We start from the raw sequence: 18,878 nt of genomic DNA on the forward strand, positions 1-18,878 counted from the left end.
ACGTGGGGCCCCAGCCTTACAAACAAGTACAGTAGTATTGTACACCCTGAACAGCTTTTTTCTACAGATACATATTAATAAATACAGCCTGTCACCAGAGCCCTGCATATCACTCCAGTCTTGCAGAGGGATAGGTTAGAGTCACCGGAATTAAACAGTGTTTTACCCTTGTGAACCTGTGCCTCCACTGCTGAGATATTGCTGTGTTTGTTAATAAGAAAATGAGATCTTTGAGGCTCTGAGGGCACTGCCACTTACCACTTTGGAGCAATGACAAACCCTTGTTGCTCCTAAAGGGCTAATTTGCATATTGACAAAAAATACGATATCTCAGTAACAGAGGCACAAATTCACAAGGGAAAACACTGTTTGATTCAGGTGACCCTAAGCTTGGTTGATAGCCTGGGTTCTGCACGTTGGAAATGCTGATCTTGCAAAGGTTAGTTATTAGTGAAATGGTGCTATGCCAAGTAAACAGGACAGAACTGGTGATTATTCTTTATTCATGGGTGTAACTTAATGAAGCTTAATGAAGATTGCATAATTACCTACTTTTTTTTATACAAGACAAGGAACAACTTCTGGAATCTGCCACTAAGCAAAGCTGTAGAATATTATATAATGTATGCTTTATAAAGTGTTGCAATGCTATGACATTGTAATTCCATAATATATCTGTATCTGGCGGTATTCCTTTGTGGCTAGCTCCTCCTCTTCAATGTATCCTTTATAATGAGCTGAGACGTATTGGTTAGAGTCCATCTAGCAACATAGATCCTAGAACACAACATACCGTAGCGGAGGTCCACAGATCAGCCATCATGCAGCTAAATGACACGATTAAAGACTTCAAAGCTGAAACTCCAGATGGCCCATTTCAGTTGTATGATTATATAAAAGATTGGTAAGTAAAACTAGGCCTGTGCCTAATATATTGAATTTATAATACTTAGCCTTTACTGTGGAATCTTACTATTTACTGAAACTTACTATTTAATGAGATATTTAGTTTCTAATATTGATGGCCGATCCTTAGGATAGACCATTAATATTAGATCTGTATATACTGTACATTATCGTCAATGGGATCCGTGAGCTTTTACTGCACAGCACTTGCAATTGCGTTTGGTATTCCTTTCGGGGGGGGGGGGGAAGGGGTCCCATGCCGATTGCCCCGGACGGAATACCAACGCAGATGTGAACGATGGATTAAGATTCTGATTGATGACTCTTTTGCTTTCTGTAATGGACTTGCAAGTAGTCTGCGTGGAGATGGAAACAGCAGGCTTTATGGAAAAGGAGATGGTGGAGATCAGCCCATGAGACAGGGAACGAAGAGCAGTCTGAGCATGGATATGTCTGTATATTATAATCTCAGCCTACCTGTTTACAGGGACAGCACAGATGCTGGAGGTGGTCAAATTTTACCAATGGACTGCACATAATTTGTGATAACTATGTAACTCTTATGTTCAATATCCCTGCTGTGGCACATACATAGGTTCATACTAGCGTCAGGCTCTCTGTCGTTCGGGTCTGTTGGTTACACGCAAACACTGGCGGACACCGATGACTATATTGGGGCCGACTGGTGGCGATTCACAATTGAACATGGCATTGCAGGACTTATTTCTCCGCCAACGGAGACTCCGACGCAGGTGTAAATCTAGCCTTACTTGGCATTATGCCCATGATGGTGCCTACACACAGTCTAACTTTGATCACAATAGTCAGTATTATTTGGACAAACAAAAACTGTAACATTTTATAACTGCTGTCCACAACAACTATATAAATTGACTACATCTATAGACATTGTGATCATATGAATATTACTATTGCATAATTACATCATATGACATGGTTATTATTACATTGCAGGGCATAATATGAATTCATTCTGACCATTATACTTTTATATTGTGTACAGTGTAAGTAACCATCTTGCATCTTATTCTTGTTCTCTTCTTAGCTGGTGTCTTTTAATTTCTCACCCTGGAGTCTACACTCCTGTATGTACCACTGAGCTTGCTGACATGATCAAGCAGGATAAAGAGTTTAAAGACAGGGGTGTGAAGGTTGTCGCAATTACTTTTGATACCACAGAGAATACTGCAGCGTGGATTAAGGTGAGTTCTACTAAACTAAATTTAAGGGGTGTTTAATGGGGGCCATTAAACTGAATGGGGGCAAAAGGGATATACTTTAATTTACTTTAAACTGTGGGACAAAAAGAGGTTATTATACAATGTGGGGAAATAAGGGGACCATTCTACGATATATGGCAGAAGAAGGGACCATTATACTGTAGGGAGGGCAAAAGGGTGCCATTTTAGGGAGCCTTCACACGGAGTTTACGCTCTGCTCATTCTGAACGTAAACTCGTTCAGAATGAGCGGCGTTAAAACAGATCCCATTGAATTTTATGGGTGCCGGCATACACGCGTTACCATTGAAATCAATGGGAGGCTTTTTTACCTATTGCTTTCAATGTGATATGCACAGAAATTGGAAAGTGGAAGGCAAGAACCAGAGGTTCAAGATGAAGTGGAAAAACTGCGCTCCCTGGTTGTTTATAGATAGTGACACAAAGACCAATTGTCCACGTATGGATTTATTGAGAAACAAAAGCACGACGCGTTTCGGACCTTCAAGGGTCCTTCTTCAAGTGCAAGAACAAAGCTTGACACGTCAGGCTAGATGCAGGGAGCGCAGTTTTTCCACTTCATCTTGAACCTCTGGTTCTTGCCTTCCACTGTCTTCTCTCCGGGATTCCGGTACATTGTGGATTCTGCTGCCACTCTCACCTGGATTGTTTACTAACTTAAATCCACATTGGGGTTGTGATATCCCACAACCCTTCAGGTGAGAGGCCAACTGGTCTGAATTAATATTAATGAATATTGTCTACCACCATTTTAACAGATTTACTACGCTTAGAGCGCTCGGTGTCTTTTTCCTCTCTTCACAGAAATTGGAAAGGAATCCAAAGCTCCTCGAACTCCTCAGTTCCGCTTTGAGAACATCCCCTTATACTGTTATGCTGAAGGATCACCATCAACAAACATGTTGCCATCTACAGTAGCAGCATAGTGGATGAAGTTTTCCCTCTGTCATATGCTTCTCTCAAATATGCTGCTCTACTTCAATATATTAGGAACCTGGCAACTTTTTCCTAGGACTAATGAGTGTGATCTGTCAGGGTATAGCTTGTTGTGAACATGATTTGCCACTTGCAGGAATATAAATTTTTGTAGAATATTTTCTAACTATTGACCTCATAAATCTTTAGACCACATACATATAATAATGAGTAGTGAGTGTAATGGTTGCCAAAGTGACCCTCATCATGTCAACATTTGCTGTGGGTTTGCTGTGGGATCCCCTTCCCCTCTTCCACTATCTCTCCCCTGCTGAGACCAGTCAGTGGCCTCATGGCTCACTGATAAGGTATCTGAGTGACATCACTGGTCCTTCACATGTGACTGCTAAGGCCACTGATTGGTCTCATCGGTCAAGTTAGCAAAGCGATTACAGGACACCATAGGATTTGGTATGACAACTGACAGAGCCCTAATAATTGTCCCCATGGCTGTCATCATGGTACTGCTGTTGGTACTTGCCAGAGGCAGATCTTAATAGAATGCAATAAATATGTATAAGAAGAGTCAATGTGAACCATGGCAGTCAGCTAAGGCTAGGTTCACACCTGCGCCTGCTCCCCACCTGCAGATTCTGTTCCCCATTCTGCTTTAAAAATGCAGAGAGAAAAGTCCTGCACGCAGAGCTTTTCTTTCCGCATTTTTCACCCTTTTCAGGTGGAAACCTGGTAGACCCCACTGTAATCTATGGGGTCCACAGGTTTCTGCGGATAACCTCTTTTGGGGACCCCCTGAATGGAAACCCAAACCTAACCAAGTGTCTCTGCTAAATTCCCAATTAGTGAGCGATCAGGGAGCCTGCATGAGGCAATGACTTCCATGCCAACAGAGAGGGCTCTGAGTGCCCCCTCTGGCGTGGCATAGATTTGCCAACAAAGCCATAGACTATAATTGGGTCTGCCTGGTCTGCCACCCAAAAAGAGCGGAAACATGTGGGACTTTTCTCTTCACATTTTTAAGCAGATTCGGAGGCGGAAGCCCGAAGAGATGCAGGTGTGAACCTAGCCTTAGTTCTGTTGTAAACTATTAGTGGATATTTGGTACATTGTACTAATATATTTACCATATGATTATTTGTGTATTAGGAAGGTGCATTTTATGTATTATACATCCACACATCTCAGAAAGTTTTTGTTTCCATGCAGGATATTAATACCTATGCTATTGTCAACCCTTCAAATACCCTGCCCTTCCCTTTAATTGCCGATAAAACCAGGGTTATTGGAGTACAGCTTGGCATGATCAGGCCAGAGGATAAGGATAAGTCAGGATTGCAACTATCTGCTCGTCATGTAAGTACCGTATCATATACAATAAGTAAGGAAATACTGAATTGTTTATAGTTTTGGGTGTACAGACATTTTTGCTTTGGTTCATAGGGACTAATTGACATGTGGCAATATCATGTACATTCAGCTACCATGCAAAAAAGGCACATTGGTGGTGAGACAAAGCCAATGTTCAGCTTCTGCCTAAAGCTGTCCATCTACTTTGGATGTTTGCCATAGTATGGGCTAGAAGAGCTGGGCAAAGCTGACATAGTAGGTAACCCTGAACCAAAGCCCACAATCCTGGGTGACTAGCCCATAATGAGTTATTACAGGGAATTTAGTCGTGGTCATTGGGGGAGATTTATTACTGATTAACATATGCTATAACAATCCAAATAATTTGTAACTCCAAACCCAGCCATTTAAAGGGGTGTTCCAGTTCTGAGTTTGTTTGTTTTTTTACCCCTTACTAGACTTAAAATAACAAACACTATATACTCACCTATCCGTTTGGCCAGGGATCCAGCGGAGGGTGTTCCTTCGGGTCCCCCCCGATGTTCCTAACGTTTGGCCACGATTGTGTCAGCCAATTAGTGGCTGAGCAGTGATGATCTATTCAAATGGTTGCACTTGTATGAAAGCAGAAGGAAAGCTAAGACTGGGCACCCAAGCAGAGACTCTCCACTGGATTTGTGGTTGAATGGACAAGTGATTATATAGTATTGTTATTTTAAGCCTCCCTAGTAGTTTTAAAAAAGCAAAACATCCCTTTAACTCCTTAGACACTGTGATCAATAATAACAGTGATACCTAAGGAGTTTTACAAATGTACATGGGTGGCGATAGGTTGTCATACCAGCTGAGGCCTTAAAGGGATTCTACCACTAAACCAAGATTTTTTTCTAATTACCACGTCGGAATAGCCTTAAGAAAGGCTATTCATCTCTTCCGTTTAGACGTGGTCTCCACCGTGGCGTTCCTTAGAAATACCGGTTTTAACCAGTATGCAAATGAGTTCTCCACAGCAATGAGGGCAGACCCCAGCGCTCAAACAGCGATGGGGGGAGCCCCACTGCTGCCCGAGAGCTCAGTCCACGACGCCTCCATCTTCAGCTGCAACTCCGCCTCTTCTGTCTTCTTCTGTCGGTCCAACCTCCGACGCCTGCGCAGTACGCTCCTGTACTGAACTACAAGAGCAAGAGCGGCCTCCCAAAAATGGCCGCTGGTAAAACCGGTATTTCTAAGGAACGGCGCTGCGGAGACCACGTCTAAAGGTAAGAGACGAATAGCCTTTCTTAAGGCTAGTCCGACGTGGTAATTAGAAAAAATCTTGGTTTAGTGGTAGAATCCCTTTAAAGGGATTCTATTAGAGATGAGCAAGTAGTATTCGATCGAATACCTCCCTTTGCATAGTTATTGGTGTACTCGGTCGAATTCCATGCGGTAAACATTCGATTCCCCTCCTAACATCCCTGGCTCTATGATCGAATACTACTCGCTCATTTACTGCACAGTGAATTCCATTGCAGTTATATGTATCTAAGAATTGAAACATGAAATATATGACTAATTCTGCAAACAATAGAGTCTCAAAGGCTAGCTAGATTGCATGTAAGGAATCAAGGATCCCATGTTAGGCTGAAGCCCTATGTAGCGGAAAATCAGCTTTTTTGGTTGCAGATTTTGCCGTGGTTTTTTGAGCCAAAGTTAGGAGCGGATTAAGCAGAAGGGATAAGCATAAGACCTTCCTATACTGTAAATTCCCCATTCCTATTGTAGCCACTCTTGGCTTTGGCTCAAAAAAACGCAGCAAAATCTTAAAAAAATAAATAAAAAAATAGCAGCTTTGCTGCAATGTGGTGTTAAACAGGCATGCTGCTTATTGTGATTTTCTTTTTCTTAAAGTGTGTTTTGGATAGATAACACCTAAAGTGAACAGAAGAAATGTTTATTTTGTCCATATTCTGAATTGAATTCCTCTGTGCCATCAGATCCTATTGTACTTACATAGTCATTTTGGCTTTTACCATTTCTAGGCTGTAATACTTGACAAAAATAAAAAGGTCAAGTGCTTTTTGGTATATCCAGCGTCAACCGGAAGGAACATGCCTGAAATTCTAAGAGCAATAGACAGTCTTCAACTTACTGCTAATATTGGCGTATCTACTGGAGTAAACTGGAAGGTATTACATTGTTTCTTATCTTTCTATGCTAATAAATAAGATATAGTAAAACAATATCATTTTATGAAAAATTATACATTTATAGTAACAGTATACACTGCATAAAAAGCTACTGTAAAGTTGGGGCAACACGGTGGCTCAGTGATTAGCACTGCAGCCTTGCAGCGCTTGAGTCCTGGGTTCGAATCCTGCCAGAGACAACATCTGCAAGGAATTTGTATGTTCTCCCCGTGTTTGCTAATAGGAAAAAATGTACATTGTGAGCCCTATATGGGGCTCATAATCAATATTAAAAAAAAGCTACTGTAAAGTTGAGCTCCGTGTGATCATTGGATAGGTATTGTTATACATTGACATAGCTATAGACTGATTTCTGTCTCCTGGTGTATGTCAAATTTAGTAAAAGGGCTCCACTCACCTGACAGATGTGAAAAGGCACAGTATATAGCTTTTTTGCTGTTTATAAATGCAGCTGGATTCCATAAAAAAGTATATATCATGCAATATACTTTTACATGGAAGTCTATGCCTATACAATGGTCAACGTTGGAATCTATTGATGGAGGTATACATGGGAAAATCCTTCTTATTATGTAAGGAAACAATTCAAATACAAATGTTATGTCATTAGGGCAGATTTACTATTGTGGATATTGTGGATATGATTTGATAATGTGGCAATAAAGGGGCACAATTTTCTGTATCATGTCCGAACTTCACCAATCCACAATTTAGACTTGGCTTTTCCAGCCTAATGAACATCAACAACTCTCCTTCTGAGGTCCTCATGCCTCGACACACTTCCATAAGCATGTGATGTGAATGTCGAACTTTGATAGATTGATGTTCTTTAAATAAAATAGGTTATCCAGTCACACCTAAATACCATCCCATTAACCCTAATTTCACTTTCAAATGATCTGCTAATCCTAAAGGTTCAGATGACTTTGCCACTCACAGATATGTGATATCGCAGTGCCTCAGACTTAAAAAAAATATCAAAGAGCCAATGGTTCCTAAACCCTGAGTATAATGCTATACCTCGTGCTCCTTCCCCAGTAGGATGATACTCTCTAGTTCCCACACAAACAGTATACTCTCCTTTGGCCATTATTGCTTTTCCCAGCGCCCCTTGACAGGATATATAACGTTCTCCCCATTACCCGACCAGTTTATATAACACTCTCCCCATTGCCCCACCATAATATATATTTCCAGTACCTTACTACAATATAAATAATGCTGTCCCCTATGGTCTCTACCTTTTATAATGCTGTCCCTTGTTAGGCTGTCTAGTTTAAGTTTATACCAAACACTTGTTGGCTTACCTTGAGCCATAGTTTTAGAATACATCATGGCACATTTAAACTACGTCAAATCTAACACGTTAAAATTTTTTAACCTAAACTAGATATGACAAGATGTGCAGTAGATACGCTACATGGTGCTAAAGATGTGCCACGTTTATGACAGTGTCTAGTCACAAACACAATAGTAAATTTGGACCAATGAGTGGTCACAGAGGATTAGCCTGTAAAACCTCACCCACTGCGCTACAGTAGAAATATTGTGGATCAGATTTAATTACAAATGGATATTTCATCCACTTGACAATCAAACTTGCAACATGTCCATTATGACTGTGGAAATTCTGCAGCACATTTGTTGTGTGTGGCCTTTGCAATACGTCTAGGGTGAAATCCAGAAAAATCTTATTGATGAAAATATCTGCTATATCTGACCTTAAATCAGAGCAGTGAATTAAGGAAGGGCATGTTTCTTCTTTTTTCCATGAGTGGGAACAAACCGCTCGCGGAAAAAGGAACCCATTGAATTCAATGGGAGGCGTTTTTTTGAGCTGTATTTTGACGCGGATTTCATGTCAAAAGCCTGATCGAAAAACCCCACGTGAAACCGGCTTTAGAATGTTTTCTTTAGCCCCCACTATTCCTGAGCAATCAATGCTATTAGTTTTGGTGCCTGATATGTTATTGAGACTCTGTGCTATCAGGAGGCAGGATCAGTCAAGAAGAGTAATTCTGAGCTCTGACACCGGCTGCCTCTGATGCCTGAGGGCCCCTTCACATGGTGTAAGCGCTCTACTCATTCCGAGCCGTACACGCGAGCGCTTCTAAACACTTCCCATTCACTTCAATGGGAGCACGCGTAAACCCGGCTTTACGAGCACTCCCATTGAAGTGAATGGGAAGTGTTTAGAAGCGCTCACATGTACGGCTCGGAATGAGCCGAGCGCTTACGCCGTGTGAAGGGGCCCTGACACTGCCCTTCTTACATTACAGAGCTTAAATAGCAGATCAGACACCAAAAATAATTGCACTCATTGCTCAGGAATGGTGGATCCATGTACACTTAGTAGATCATATGGAAAAAAAACTTTTTATGTGGGAATAATCCCTTTTAGGCCAGGGCTCCACGTGGTGGAAATGCCATGGAAAAAAAAAAACTGTTCTAGAGAATCCCATCCACACATTGCGGGAAAATACGCTCAGCGGACACACTGCGGTTTCCAAAAATGTTGCAGTTTTGGAAATCGCAGCATGTCGGTTATGCCTGTGGAAACGCTAGTGATTTCCCTATAGGTTTAAATGAACTCAATTGTGTGAATATAACCTAAATACCTTATTGCAGTGCTTAGTGATAACACCGGGCGTGTATCTACGACAATAATTATCCAAAATCAAAGTCAGCTAATTGTATCTTAATAATGTCTCATTTTATTTCCAGCCTAGTGATAGCGTCATTGTCCCCACATCCATTCCTCCAGAAGAGGCTAACAAGGTTGTGAAGAACATAACGGTGAAGAACCTGCCTTCTGAGAAACCCTATTTACAGTTTGCTGAACTTAAATGTCAAAGTAAAAAAAAGGGGGGTGGCAGCTTGTAACCCGCTCATGGCAAATAAATCTAATACCAGATAAATATGTAGCTTGCTTAGCTCACAATACCATTGTTACCCCTGGTTCACATCTGTGTTTGGTAATCCATTTGGGGAGTCCGCATGGGGACCCCCTGAACAGACTATCAAATGCATTTGCAAGCGGTGTGCAGTGAAAGCACACAGACCCCATAGACTATCATGGGGTCCGTGTGCTTGCCGTGCGCTGCCCGCATGAATCATGCAGACAGGAAAGTAGATTGTGAAGTACTTTCCTGTCCACATGTTCCCTGCGGAGATCTCGTAGCAAGCACATGGACCCCATGATAGTTTATGGGGATCCGTGTGCTTTCACTGCACACAGCTTGAAAATGTGTTCGGTAGTTCGTTCGGGGGTCCCCATGTGGACTCCCCTGAATGGATTACCGACGTAGATGTGAATGAGGCCTTAGGCTACATGTATGCGACCGCATGCTTTGTTAGTGTGCTATCTGTACTTTTAAAAGTTAGCACACATAATTCTCTATGACCGTTTATTATTATGGGACTGTGGAAGGTGGGTGTGAAGATGGAAGCAAAATTTATAACAGGTCCTATTCCTGTCTATTTCGAAATGTATGGGTTTGTAGAGGGCACCAACAGAACATAGATGCTACGCATGTTGTCCATGTTTGTGTGCATATAGCCTTATACGTATGCTAGCCTAGTCAAAAGGGTGTAAAGGATGAGGTCATATGGAAAAAGTGTAATTCAACTCTAATAAAGAATACAGCAAGCTTGTCTCGTGTATTGTCTTATAATATGTGACTATATTGTACAGCGTCTTTGGTTCAAGGCCCTAATTTGCACCTCACTTGTCACTTTCTGAGAATGTGAGTGGGGCTGCTAGGCTGCAGACTCCTATGCCATTATAGTCTATGCATACCTCCCAACCGTCCTGATTTCCGCGGGACATTCACGATTTCGGTGTCCTGTCCCGCGGTCCTGGTCGACGGAAGGTATGTCCCGATTTCAACCCAGATCTGTGTCCGGAGGACGCAGATCTGAGTTGAATACATATGCGACTAAAGCAAGGAGCTGTCACAGCTCAGCTCCTTGCTTTGCCGCAGCGCTCCGGCTAGTGGATGATGACGTCATCCATTGAGGTGGAACATAATGAAGGGGGCCATGAAACTGGGGGCAGATGAAGGGGGGGAGAATGGCATGAATCTGGGGGCAGAGATGGGGGGACATGAAACTGTGGGCAGAGATGGAGGGACATGAAACTGGGGCAGAGATGGGGGAACATGAATCTGGGGGCAGAGATGGAGAGACATGAAACTGGGGCAGAGATGGGGGGACATGAATCTGGGGGCAGAGATGGAGAGACATGAAACTGTGGGCAGAGATGGGGGGACATGAATCTGGGGGCAGAGATGGGGGGACATGAAACTGTGGGCAGAGATGGAGGGGACATGAATCTGGGGCAGAGATGGGGGGACATGAAACTGGGGACAGAGATGGGGGGACATGAAACTGGGGACAGAGATGGGGGACATGATATTGGGGGAGAGATGGAGGGGGGACATATAATTTATGGGTGACTGTAGGAGGATTATACTGTGTGTGGGGGCACATGTGAAAAAATGAATGAGAATGGGCGGAGTCCACATAAAAGTGGGTGGAGCTAAATTTGCCATGGCACACTACGCGCGCCGCACACTTTGTCCCTCTTTCAGTTCTTCAAAAGTTGGGAGGTATGGTCTATGAGGTGTGTGGTTTCTCTGCTAACCGCTTTTTAATGTGTTCAGTATTGCATTCGGGTGGGTGGGGGGGGGGGGGGGTGTCACCAGGCAGACTCCCCGAATGGAATACCGTATGCAGAAGAGAACCACGCCTTAGGCGAATTCCACCTTGAGGCCAGAGCCGGTGGCGTAACTAGGAACAGCGGGGCCTTGTGGTGAACCATTTTTTTCTATTTTTAAATGTAGATTGTGAGCCCCATATGGAGATCCCAATGTACATACAGACCCCGGAGTATAATAATACACTGAGCAGTTTATTAGTGCATAGTATACATTATTTTATTAGGTAACTGTTCCTATGGGCAACAACGACGTCATCAGTTTCTTAAATCTGTTCCCAGCATTGCCTCAATGAGTGCGGATGACGTCACCATCACACGTCACCTTATAGAGAAAAGGCGCAGGATTCCGTGTGCGGTGTAACCACGCCCCCATCTGTCAGCCGCTGCTCCCTTATAGCCACGCCTACATTTTACTACCAACCCGCAATTTGCATAAATACACGCCCCCGTCCACGCCCCTCGGTACCCCCTTTAGTCCGCCTGCGCTGCCTGCTGTCACCAGTCCGCCGTGACCTGCCGCCACCGCCACCGCCACCACCACCATCACCATCATCATCATGCCCGGGCTGCTCCTTGGCGATATCGTTCCGGATTTCCAAGCCGATACAACTATCGGCAATATCAAGTTCCATGAGTTCCTAGGAGACTCGTAAGTGTCTGGGAAAAGAAATGGTTAATGGGCTGTTGTATAACTGCAGCTGGAGGCCTGTGCTGTGTGATCCCGGAGGGCTGCACCTGCTGGGACTTGTAGTTCTGGAGGCTGATGACACATGCTAGGTTGCAGATGGCTAGGATCCTGTAGTGTGTAGTGTACAATGGCTGTGTGTGGGTGCAGACCTCCTCCTCCTCCTGTATGTGCAGGTTTCTTGGCTCACTTCTTGGGTTACTCCTTACTTCCTGCTCTGCTTTGTTTAGTTGCAGGTCAAACAACTTGTGATCGTTGCTGTTTGGTTCTGGGTTATAACATTACACTATTGAGCAACAAAAAAAGCCATTCAGTTCTATAATGTGGATGTGACTGTCGCGCGCGCACACACAACGTAATTGTGTACAATTTATGTTGCACGTAAGTAATGTGCAATATCGCTCCCATAGAGCGCAATTGTGTCGTATGCAACGGTGAGCTGCGTGCGATTACATTTGATGTGTTCATGACGTTGCTGTCCTTTTTCTTCCTGCCCTGATGTCTCCATGTGGTAGGAAAATCGTGCTGTGAGATTCTAATGACTATTGGGTGAATTATGTCACCGTGTGGCAATAGCTTTATAGGGCAAATCATTTTTTGGGTGGAATTTCATTTAGATTAAGGCCCATGTTGCAGAAACGCAGCTTTTTTTTTTTTTTTGTGCTAGATCATGCTGCGGCTTTTTGAGCCAAAGCCAAGAATGCCTGCAAAAGTAATGGGAAATATATAGGAAGTTCTTATACTTCTCCCTTCTGCTCAATCCACTCCTGGCTCTTGCTTAAAAAAGCGCAACAAAAATCTACAATCTCAAAAGCTATGTTTTCGCAACGTGGGGCCTCAGGCTATGTTCATACCTGTGCCGCAAGTTCTGCTGAAAATCTGTACAGGAAAAAGTCCTGCAGGAATTACTCGTTTTCTTCACTGGTTTCATTTAATAAAGCATTGGACACCCAACAAACCCAATTCTAGTCAATGGCGTCCACTCCTCCATTGTTCAGGACAGTGGACGCTAGTGTAAAGCGAGCGTAAAAGGGACTGGTGAGCTTGATTTACCCCACCCCACACTCACCACCATCCATATGTTACATCCTGTTGTCCAGTGGTATCCTTGTATTACCCAGTAGCTGCCTCCATTCTCCAGAATTTTTGGGGCATCTACCATCTCCCCCCCCCCCCCCCCCCCCCCAAGCATATTCGGCTGTGGCCACTGTAGCACTAGGTTGACTCTAATGGCGCTTGTTCAGTGCCAAGTGTAGGATGGCGAATGTGTGCTAATGTCACCGCTATTGTCATCACAACATAGGGTTTGGGGTAGAGAGTTTGACTTTCTCTGTTCGCTCTCTGCCCAATTGGTGTGAAACATTTTAATTCAAATATGGAATAAAAGTAAATTTTTGCAGGACGGAGACAGAGTTTGGGCCATTTAATGAACCCATTGAACAACACATGAGCTTCACTGTCAGGTACAGATGGTTTGTAGGGGTTAACTCAAACTGACAGGTTCCCTTCACTGTTTCCAGAATTGGCGACTCTAAACTACCTGTAGGTCATTGTGCAAATGGGGTTTAGGGTCTTCAGCCTCCTAAAAGTGTAATTCCTCGTAAGCCTCCTGACCTTGTTTTTTTTTAAATAAGTAATTCTAGAATAACTTGTATGGTGCGGTTCCTCCGTTACACCTCCTATAAATGAACAGCTGTAAGGTCCTGCATTTGATGTCCATACTATACACGGCCTGGAGTCAGAACTGGTTTGCCCAAGGCCCTGTATATTGGCTGGGTGTTGCTAATCTCCCATTGAATATAACTATAGTACGGGCGTCGGAAGTGGCTAAGACTGCTCATGGTTATTACCGGGCACCAGCTGCAAGCACAGAGATCGTCTGCAAGAAATCTAATATTCCATGGCAAACATTCAAATGGATATGTGACTTTGTAAAACTTGGCTGCATGAAGCTTGCCAGGAAAGGAACATACAGTGTGGATAATACATTTCAGCCCAAGCAGGGGGGGGGTCGCTCTGATATAGTCCTATAAGTAACATGACCTATAAATGGAGGGCCGGCCGTGTAGGATTTATCAGGGGACGAGTATTTTCTTCTGGTGTTTTCTGCTGACACAGTTCTTGTTTAGATTGGAGGATACAAGAGCAATGTGCAGCTTTGTCAGGGGTGCAAGATGTTTGCGCTTCTGAGCCTGAGGCATTAGAAATGATCAGCAGCTTTGTTCCTGATCACGCGCCATTGTTTTGCTCTTTGGATGAAGTAACAGTTTGGTCAGGGCTTGTATATGAGGATTACAGGCAAATAGAGGTTAACTATTAACACGCACCAGTGCGGCCATGGCATTTGTGAAATGTGTTGGCAGACGAGCTCATGACTCCTGTTATGCAATGAGAAGAGGGATTAGACCGCTACCAAGTGCTAAGGAACATTGTAGCTACTTGACCGATCTTATACTTGTTGGTGGATTATGCAGTACCTGGGCTGGGCTCAAATATGAAGAATCTAGTCAGACAGGTCAGGTCTTAGAGCAATGTGAATATTTTTACATGAGGTATAGAGGTGGCAGCGAGGGGGGGGGGGGGTATAATATATTTGGATCACTTGTTTGTTAAAGGAACATTAAGTGATGGGCGCCATAACGCCAGCAGTGTGGTGCTGGAATAACTTAAGAAAAAAAAGTTGAAATATTTCGAATCTATGAACAGCACAAATCTTCTCAATTATAGAATACTTTATTCTGGTCAACATATTATAATATACATATTTTTTTTTAGATGGGGCATTCTTTTCTCACATCCGAGGGACTATACACCAGTATGTACCACCGAGCTGGGACGGGCTGCAAAGTTGGCACCAGAATTCAAGAAACGAGGTGTTAAGATGATCGCTTTGTCTATAGATTCTGTTCCAGATCATCTTGGCTGGTGCAAGGTAAAAACTCTGAACAGGCTTTATAGGGGTCTTCCCATCTCAGTGTCTCAGCAGGCTGCCTGTAGTGTCTTCTGCTCACTTCCTGTATTTCTCTCCCCCTCCTCCCTCTGTCTGAAGGGCCACACATTACTTATGCAGATCAGATAATATGCACATGATTTGTACAGAACAGGCTCAGTGTTATCTGTGTTTACATAGATGAATAACAGACCAGGCTTTATCAGCAAACTGCAATTAGCTGAACGATTGATTGTCCTGCTGGCAAAAGCCGTGAGTGAGTGATGTCACTTGTCCTATAAATCCGTGGTTATGATAATGCTGTGTAAACAATGGGAGGAATAAGGTCACATAGCAGGCCCAAAAAAGCAGAATTTCTGAAGCAATATATTTAGGAAAAGTCAGTCTTCAATTCACATAAGCTAGCAGTATAGATAGGATCCTTGAGATGGGACAACCCCTTTAACGCTATATATGATTTGGAAATGGGAGCTGGGACAGAGAAAGGGACTATAAAAGCACCAGGCTGCTACTGTGAAGATTGTATAATAGAACATATAGCACTGGTCACTAAAACATTGTGTTTTTGTTTTTTTTCCCCCAGTGTGGCAAAAAGGCTGCATTTCCACAATGTGGGTTCTGAGCCTAAAAAGGGTTGTGCCGTATAGCATTCAGGCATCATAACTATACAGGGGATGGAACTTTCTGCTTCTGGACCTGTATGGTTTTTAGGATGGATGCCGGAAGAGGTTCTGTACAGCTGACGCTGGGTTCACTCTAGCGCCCGGACTCAGTTTTCAGATTTCCGTCTTCTGCATGCAGAAGACAGAAGCCTGTCAGACCGGGTCTGGTCGCGAAACCGTTGTGTGGTTTTTTTTTTTTGTTTTTTTTTTTTTTTGTTTTTTTTTAACTGGACACAGTACTGAATGTCCGACTCTGTGTCCGGTTTAAAAAAAAAAACAAACAAAAACAAACTGTTTTGCAGCGGAGGGCATAAAACGCTCACTGGTACTCACGGCCGGACATCTTTCAAACCCATTCAAATGAATGGGTGAGAGACTCCTGCAGGTTTCAGTCTCCTGCTCTGTTTTGTGCAGGAAACAGAAACCTGTATGAACGGAGACCGGGTGCAGATGTGAACGAGCCCTGATTGGTACAGCTGTCCCACCAATCAGGTATTTATGGCCTAGCCTGAAAATAGGCCATAAAAGCCTTAACTTTGGCCAATCCCTTTAACTAATAGACTTTTCAGGACAGTTAACAGAACCTCTTTAACCCTTTCCTGACATCTGCCGTACTAGTACGGCGCATGCCGGGTGTGTAACTATGGTGGCCGCCATAGCCGCCGGGTGTCTACTGCTTTACGCAGTAGACAACTGGCGCTAAAGTCACAGAAATGCATTTTTTTTCTTCAAATCCACCCCATTCTGAATTTTTTCCAGCTTCCCAATACATTATACAGAATAATTAATGGTGGCATCATGAAGAAAAATTTGTCCCGCAAAGATTAAGACCTCATATGGCTCTGGGAGCGGAGAAATAAAAAAAAAAAAAAAAAAAAAAAAAAAAAAAGTTATGGGGTTTAGAAGGAGGGGAGTCAAAAACGAAAATCCAAAAATGCCGTCGGCGGGAAGGGGTTAAAGGAAAATCTTGTACGTCCTCTGTATTGCTGGGGCATGGGAAGTTCCTTTGGTTCAGCTTGTGGTTACATCCTCAATAACCGTGGACAAGTCTTCATCTCCTGCTTCTGTGACTTGTCTCCTGCAGGACATCAATTCTTACAACTCCGATGAGCCCACAGAGACTCTTCCCTTTCCAATTATTGCCGATCCTAAAAGGGATCTTGCTGTAAAACTGGGCATGTTGGATCCTGATGAGAAGGACAATGATGGGATGCCAGTGACCGCCCGATGTGTGAGTATAGAATTCTTCAGGGGAATCTTAGAAGTTGTGCACAAGTAGCCATGATGTCATTTCATCCCAACTTGTGGATGGTGAAGCGTCTCTATTGTAGAGTAGTAAGTGCACAAAATAACGTATCACTTTGATTTCATTGTTAAACTAGTAACATGAATACCAATATAAGTTTGTTGACTGGAATCTGAATATAATACCGTCATTGTGTTTGGTGTTTTAGGTGTTTATTATTGGCCCAGATAAGAAAATGAAGCTATCCTTCTTGTATCCTGCAACCACTGGTAGAAATTTCGATGAGATCTTGAGGGTTATCGACTCCCTTCAGCTAACAGCAAAACATTCAGTAGCAACGCCTGTAGACTGGAAGGTAACAGTGATAAAGCTGGGATAGTAAAGGGGCTTATTGGAGAAACGCCTGACCTGCCAATACATGTGGGTGAAGGGTTTCTTCAGACAAGGGTGAGGGGCATACTACTTATTTATTTGTTTAAAAAAAAACTTATTTAGCTAAGGCCTGGTTCACATCTGCATTTGGGGATCCAGTTTGCCTCTCCACATGAGAAAAGCGGTGGAAGCGGCACTTGTCTCTAGCATTTTTTTGTGTGGACTCCATTATGGTGTCTGTGGGTTTCCTAAGGTAACTGCTTTTTGTAATGTGGATTAAGTTTCAATATGGGGGGGGGGGGGGGGTTTGTCCCAAAGTGCACCTTTGAAGGAAACCCATGTGCAGATGTAAATCAAGCCTAACCTGCATCAGTATACCATCACGCTTTGGACAGCAGTAATGAAAGGGTTTCCATGACACTTCCCTAACATTGGCTCAATGTCTTGGTTACATTACCGGCCTCTAGCAATATTCTGCAACCTAATCCATTCCTTACATAAAGCAGTCATGCAAAATCTAATCTCTTAATTGTCTTTTCTTCCCACTGTCTACTAGTCCGGCGACAGAGTCATGGTTCCTCCAAACGTGTCTGAGGAACAAGCTAGCAAGTTGTTCACCTGTGGCGTTGTCACCAAAGACCTACCTTCTGGGAAGAACTACCTGAGATATACAGAACAACCAAAATAAAGATCCCTTCTGCTGAGGAGACCTTCCCTGTGTCTTTACAGATGATCTACAATAATTGATCTTGTCTGATTGTCTCATACAAGAATACAGATTACACGTCTGAGTCTTGTATACTGGCTTATAAATTGTATTGTCTTTATTTAATCCCTGTTGTGAGGAGGGTTCTAGAGTATACCAGGCATGTCTGAGATGGTTCTCCTGGTCTATTCAATGTTCCCTGCCAGGTGGTTGAACTTGACTCCCACTCAAAAATAATCTTCCTGACAACCCCTGAATCTTCGGCCCTTGTCAGCCATACACCAATAACACAGTGCCTTTCTCACTACAATGTCATTTCTCTTATGATGAACTATGCATCTGTTCTAGTGTGCTCGGTTTTGGGGTGTCTGTATATAGTGCTGATGACATTCATCATTCAGGGCTGGTGGCAATAAATAAATTCTGCTGTGAATTGTGTGTGTATTTATCGTCTGCCATCAAAGATGTGAACGGTATGGAGTTTGTAGGGGCAGAGACAACCTCTAATACCTGGTCCACAAATTTGGGGATATTGTATTGTATATGAAGGTCTGGACAATAGTGTTTATGCCAGTAGTTAGCAGATCTGCACACATCCATTATCTGTACTATAACTTATATAGGCATCGTTGTTCATTAGTCACCTGTTTAACCCCTACGTGAATTCAGTTTAAAATCGTAATATTTATTAATGAACACCAAGTAAAATCACATACAAAAGGGAAAAGGAGGAAGCAGTACTCGTACATGATAATGGAGTCGGCACAGCCGTGTCCACATGACTTCCTATAACAATCTCATAAGTATATAGCATGGGGATTCAACTCTTAGTAAAGTAGTATACATGTGGTACCATACTATAGTCCATAAACATGAAATATACGTATACATAGAAATTGTA

At 43.1% G+C, this 18,878-nt stretch overlaps 2 protein-coding genes across 2 annotated transcripts; both read left to right on the plus strand.

The window, feature by feature from the left end:
* The first annotated feature begins 821 nt into the window (after positions 1-821).
* LOC142217863 (peroxiredoxin-6-like) lies at positions 822-9,519 on the plus strand. Its single transcript, XM_075286184.1, has 5 exons — positions 822-904; positions 1,973-2,129; positions 4,247-4,453; positions 6,469-6,615; positions 9,361-9,519. Exons 1-5 carry the CDS (start codon positions 822-824, stop codon positions 9,517-9,519), a joined length of 753 nt encoding a protein of 250 aa, XP_075142285.1.
* A 2,323-nt stretch (positions 9,520-11,842) lies between these two features.
* Positions 11,843-18,410, plus strand: LOC142217907 (peroxiredoxin-6-like). Its single transcript, XM_075286230.1, has 5 exons — positions 11,843-12,005; positions 14,817-14,973; positions 16,738-16,884; positions 17,108-17,254; positions 17,828-18,410. The coding sequence occupies exons 1-5, from the start codon at positions 11,914-11,916 to the stop codon at positions 17,957-17,959; spliced, it is 675 nt and encodes a 224-aa protein (XP_075142331.1). The 5' UTR covers positions 11,843-11,913; the 3' UTR covers positions 17,960-18,410.
* Positions 18,411-18,878: the final 468 nt, after the last annotated feature.

The sequence above is a fragment of the Leptodactylus fuscus genome, chromosome 9 (assembly GCF_031893055.1).
Source record: "Leptodactylus fuscus isolate aLepFus1 chromosome 9, aLepFus1.hap2, whole genome shotgun sequence".
NCBI lineage: Eukaryota > Metazoa > Chordata > Amphibia > Anura > Leptodactylidae > Leptodactylus > Leptodactylus fuscus.